Source organism: Chanos chanos, chromosome 3 (genome assembly GCF_902362185.1).
Source record: "Chanos chanos chromosome 3, fChaCha1.1, whole genome shotgun sequence".
NCBI lineage: Eukaryota > Metazoa > Chordata > Actinopteri > Gonorynchiformes > Chanidae > Chanos > Chanos chanos.
Genome location: NC_044497.1, coordinates 53475161 through 53481160, shown reverse-complemented (window position 1 = coordinate 53481160; position 6000 = coordinate 53475161). Strand labels below are relative to the sequence as shown.

The 6000-nt window shown below is 41.5% G+C and overlaps 1 protein-coding gene across 1 annotated transcript in view; it reads left to right on the top strand.

The window, feature by feature from the left end:
• The first annotated feature begins 3348 nt into the window (after positions 1-3348).
• Positions 3349-6000, top strand: part of LOC115807370 (cAMP-specific 3',5'-cyclic phosphodiesterase 4D-like) — a 110542-nt gene continuing 107890 nt past the window's right edge. Inside the window, exon 1 of the mRNA XM_030768314.1 lies at positions 3349-3440. Within this exon, the coding sequence (XP_030624174.1) occupies positions 3349-3440 (92 nt within the window). The remainder of the gene's footprint in view (positions 3441-6000) is intronic.

Sequence of the window (6000 nt, the reverse complement as noted above, 5' to 3'; positions counted from 1 at the left end):
TTGCGCACTGCACTTTATAACTTTGGACACCCCCCAACAACCCCCCCCCCCCCAGTGGTTGTTTAGTTTACCGCCTTTTTTCTTGGAACATGCCCATCATTTTCTACCCCCCCCCCCCTCACCCCCCAACTCCCCCTCACGGTTATTTCTTCAGCAAAATCTCAAAATATTGCATCGCCTCTGTAGCTGTCCTCTCTGTGTACGTGCACTTCCTAAGTAGATTCGAGCAGCGGTGAAACACAAAGTGAAAGAATGAGTCTTTAAGGACATAGCTTGACATTTTGATCAGTTTTTTTTTTTTTTTTGGCTCTACTGTCCTAGCTGTACTGCTGACTACGCTGTGGTCTCTAGCCTCCTGAGGAAGAAGGCCGTCCCTTACTTTGATGGATACTTTAAAGGAGCAGGGTTGAAGGGTGATCTAAATGCTGGAGGGAGGAAGATGAAAGAGAATTCATTCTGTAAAATATATTTTTCTCCTCCTGTCCATCCTCTTGCAGCAGTAAACCCATGACAAGTGCGCAGAGATGTTCTTTTGAAAGCGATTCTCGCCGTACAAATTCTGCAGCTTACTCTCGCTGTCGTATTTTGTTCTTTTCATTGCAGGGTAAGGTAATTGACTCTCCCCTCCCTTTCACATTTTAACATTTTTGATGATGAAAATGACACTTTTTTTTTTTTTTTTCATTTGTCTCACATGAAGTGCAGTGTTAAGTGCAATTTATAAATGTATGCGTCGAAACATTGTAATTGTCACGTAGGGCACAGTTGCCTGATCTAGAATGTATCATTTCAGGTAAAGGTTTCTGGAAAGGTCTGCGTTTTTTTTTTTCTTTCTTTCTTTTTTTTAACGCCTAGCTGCGAAGCTTAGCCCCCACACACCCACACTCGGACACACATGTTCTTTTCCATTTTAGTGTGGTCTCATTCTGTGGAAGAGTGAAAAATCAGAGACACCCCACTGCTAACAATCAATGTCTTCCTGCTGCTTTTCCATGAAAAAAAGGTGCTTTGGTTCGGTCCGGAATTTTATTTTTAGTCAAGACTTGTCATAAAAATCGTAGTGAGACGCAGTGAGCAAAGGAGAGGAGAAGCTATAATCAAGCGGCATTGACCAGAATTGTAGTACTAAAATCAAACGACAGTTCAAATGTCAGAAGATCAGTATGGCTTTAACAGACGGTGAACTGGCATTTTCACAAGACACCTGCTCTGTCAGGTATTACCCATGATGCTCCATAGTCTCCTGTGGGCCCATTGCAAATGCAGGAACCTGCTCCTTTTCTCTCCTTCTGCAGGACATAATGATTTTGTGCATGGTTGTAGATTATGTCATAACACATGTGCCTGCTTAGACCTCTTAGGGTCTTATTATTCAATAGTTTAATAAATGAAACAAAATTGCATGAATAAAACTAGAACTAGACCTTAATAGAGTGAATACTCGTGTTCAATTTATTATTTTAAAACTCTTTCTGTTCTAGCTGTCATTTTTTGGGGTTGGAAGTCAAATGCACTTTAAAATGAATGATTGGAAATTTCCCTTCAGTTGAGTCTCTCGGTGGATCGTAGATCTCTCTGATTGAACTTTTTTTTTTTTTTTTTTCCCCCACTTCGCCACAAACTGCATTTCAATGAGCGGAGGAAAAGATTTGTGCAGCTCCCAGAAGGGTTTCCTAACATAGATCATCCTGTATCACTCCAAGCTCGACTCATTTATAATTCATCTAACGAGGGAGAGGAGCTGTTATTGAATTCTCTAAATGTAATGACACATTTTCTTTAGACGTGTCACTGATCAAACCATCACAGGTTCTTCATCATCACAGCCATTGGTCTCCCAGCCAGTCGCCGTAAGATGCATTGTTCTCTTTTGTTTTCCATATTTTCATTTTTGCTGATCCTTGTAATTTTGGTTTTGGCAAGGTGCTGTATTCTATCAATACAGACCCTGAGCCTCTGCCATCATGGCCAGCGTTTGTCATTGTGTCTGCTAACTTTTAGCCAGGCACAAACAACTTGACTGACAACCCTTGGATTTGGTGAGTCAGGCTACAGTGAGCTGAAATAACCAAGGGCCTATTCGGAAATGCATTTAGGTTATTGTGCAATCAACACACACCACTTTGTCTGTGTGTGTGTGTGTGTGTGTTTTCAGTTCACTGAAGTGTCCTTACTCTGAGGTTATTGTGCAGTCAACACTCACTGCTTTATGTGTGTGTGTTTTATATGCTCTGTTGCCTAGGGATACACTGGGGCGTTTCCATGTTGGCACTTAAGTGGAAAATAAACAGCATTCACTTTCTTGTGGAATTTTGATAAGTGGATGGATGGATAACACTGTACATGGGTAATACATTCCCAAAGTTATGTCCATAGAGTCAAATCCAATCAGCATTCTGGAACTAGCATTCTATCTAAGGATAGGTTACTGTGGTGGTAAATTTATTTAGAAAGATAAATTTGGAGTCAACAGGCATAGCAAACGTTTGGCTTACAACTTAGTACCATCAAGAGCAACACCGCCATCACTACCAGAACCAGAACCAAAATGACAATATTAATAATTTCAAATAGAACAAGGAGTTATGCCTCTTTGCACTTGGCGGTAATCTTGATTTATTTAGACATTAATTGGGCGTGTTTACAGGGGGCGGTTTAAGATATTGCTTGAAAGCACCGGCGGTGCAGGAAATCAGTTTGGCTTACAGTGTCCTTACCATGAGTCAAAATCAAGGTACCAGCAGTTTGATTGGCTGCCGCCTAAATGGTTTTATCCTGCGCAGCGCAACAGTTAATATACCGTAGATAAGTTAATATTATCTTGAGGATCCAACATCAGCCCAGATTATTAGTTGATTCATTCTCGATACTTTTCTAATTTAAATCTGAATAGTGTCCGTTATTCTTTTTTTCACAACTTGTTAGCGTTGAAGGGTCGGAACCAAAAAGCAGTGTTCTCAAGAAGTTGCATACATGTTTTGAGCGAAAGATTCACGGAATCGACTCCCTCTGTGCGCGTCTATTTGATATGGAACTTGTAAAACTCCTGGCAAAATCATTATTCCAATTCTGAATCACGTTACAAGTCGACCTTGACCTGACTTCTGCGAGCCGTACCCTTTTCAAGATCAGATGGATCCCGCCAGCTACAATGTGACAGCGTCCTACGCTGGCAGCAGCAGTGGCCACATCCATGGAAATGCGCGAGCGTCTAAACATTTGTGGAGGCAGCAGCACCAGCAGCCGCCTCAGCATCCTTACCACAACTATCTGCACAGAGCGAGGGAGCAGTACGGAGAGAGAAAGAGGGGTTCTTCTGACACAGAAAGATACCTGAAAACTCCGAAAATGGATCGAACCTACGCCGTAGACACAGGTCACCGACCGGGTCTTAAAAAATCAAGGATGTCTTGGCCATCCTCTTTTCAGGGATTTAGACGGTAAGCACTCTGCGGAGAGTAGCAGAGAGGGTGTGTGCGTGTGATTTCTGCCTGTAAAAATGAGCTCTGTCTGTTCCGTTCTGCCGAGAACAAACGTTTTAATGTTTTCATAAGAAGTGTTATCGCGGCTTTTGTTATAGGGATAAAACCTTGCCAGCGCGTTTTTTTTTGTTTTTTGTTTTTTTAAATTTTTTTTGTCAACTTTAGTGTTGTAAGTCCGTCTTAACGGAAGTAACTGTTTTGTTCCTTTGTGCGCTAGAATCGCTTTTATGTTTTGGGAAAATGTTGATTCGAAGGCTTTTATCTTTTAGTTTAGTTTTTTTAATTGACAAAATATCACGGCAAGACATTTCTAGATCTACACATAAACGCAGCCTTCTGGGAGAGAGTGAGAGAGAGAGAGAGAGAGAGAGAAAGATTATGTTAGCTCGTGATACAATGCAATTAGACAGCGATGGTCAGTTTGTGAAACATAAGAAAAAGTTGTAGCTTGCTGCATTTGATGACGAGATGGACAAGAGGACACGATGTTATTAAATGTTGTTCACACTCTAAAATGAGCGAGGTTGCGTCCAGTCAAGCCCGGTCTATTGTCTGTTCTGGAGTCTATGGGGTTTCACATAAGGCACCAAGCGGTTATACGCATGTAAACTAGCACAAGTTGGCAATGGATTTGGTGCGAAGCCATAACGTGGCATAGAATTTACACACTTTGATGCTACATCCAAAACATGTCTCATTCAGTTTCACAAATGAAGAGTGAATCACGTGGATCGTTTTCTGATATGCAGTGCGCAGCGACAGCTGAGAAAGACGTGCATGTTTAATTTATGGACTCATCTCCCTAATATGAACAGAACTGGCGAAAAGGAAGTCTAGCCGAGTACACGAGTGAGCTAGGAAAAAAAAAAAATCACTTCACTGAGTAAATGTGATTGCCTTATCAAGACGAATTTAATAATCAGACTCAAAAGGAAGAGATAAAAAAGACGTATCACTTTGATCTCCGTAGGATCCTTTTCAAAGAGACAAACTATTTTGTGTGGCTGTTCACACAAAGCCGACCATAAATCTGAGATGTTTTTCCACCTTGAATTGTCCTCAGCGACACAACCCTTTTCACTTAGACACATAATTAATATAGGTTCATGTCTCTCTCTCTCTTTGTCTTTGATGCAATGCTCTCAGTCACCTCCATGCATGGGAGGAGAATGATCTGAATCCAAACCTGAAGTGCATTTCTCTTGATTTTTTGTTGTTGTTGTTGTTGTTGTTGTTCTCTATCGGTGAGATATAGGTTGCTTCACTATTTAAGCTACACGGTGTAATTTCGTCGTTATAATGAGACGCCATCTTTTTCCCTGGAAAAGACCCGTGAACATTTCGCAGATGTCACAAAATGAACTGTACTTTGGTGGATAACAAGGTGATCTCTGTGTAGCGTCAGGACATTGTCTGTTGGACGCTGGCAACACACTTCGTCTTTGTGCCAAAATACTGTCTAGATCCTGAGCATGGCTCTGGTGACTGTGTAAGGAGCAGTGACTTTGACAGTCTTGTCCCCCCCCCCCCCCCTCTCTCTGGGGGTTTTGTCCTCTGAGGGTTTGTATGTAACAGGACAGGAATGGCTCTGAACTAGAAATGATGTGAAGTGGTTGTCAAGAGGGAAAGAGTCCCCTAATAAAGGAGCAGAGATACAGCTGACTTACTGAAGTGCGCAGATATCGTACTGGAATCTCTCAATTTGCTGTAATTTCAGTAATGTGTTTTCTTTGAAATCCCCATCTTGACTTATCACTGGAATCTCATTTCTGTGCTCGAAATGAAGGACCTCCATAAACTCAAAACCTTTTACACCAAAATGGCATCGTTCTACTTCGTGCGCCTGTGAAAACCTGAAGCCTGGAATTCACAAGGACAAGAGCTTCTTAAAGGAGATGACAGCACCACTGTGTTTTAGATGTATGGATTGGAGCAGAGCAGTGTGTGTGTGTGTGTGTGTGTGTGTGTGTGTGTTTTCAGTTCACTGAGGTGTCCTGACTCTGCTGTTGTAAGCTCTTGGCAATTCACTTGGGTCTCTGAGTGTCCCCTGGAACCAGGCCAGAGCGAGATTACATAAGGCCTCTCACATTAATATTAAGTCACATACATCTTCACTGGAGATCATTGAATCTATCTATCTATCTATCTATCTATCTATCTATCTATCTATCTATCTATCTATCTATCTATCTATCTATCTATCTATTTGTCTGTCTGTCTATCTATCTATTTGTCTCTCTGTCTTTCTGGATAGATAGATAGATAGACAGACAAATAGATAGACTGATGGGGAGCAACATTTGGGTGATGTTCATTTTGATTCTCAGTGAGCAGTGTTTATACAGCTATCGTTCTGATTCTTTTTTTGTGATGTTTGCCCAGTAACAAATGCAGTACCAAATGTATCATTTTCCCTTGATGTGTTTTAGCGGTTCACAGTGTCACCAACAGGGGTGTGTGTGTGTGTTTGTGAGTGTATATGTATGCGTGTGTGTGTGTGTGTGTGTGTGTTTGTGAG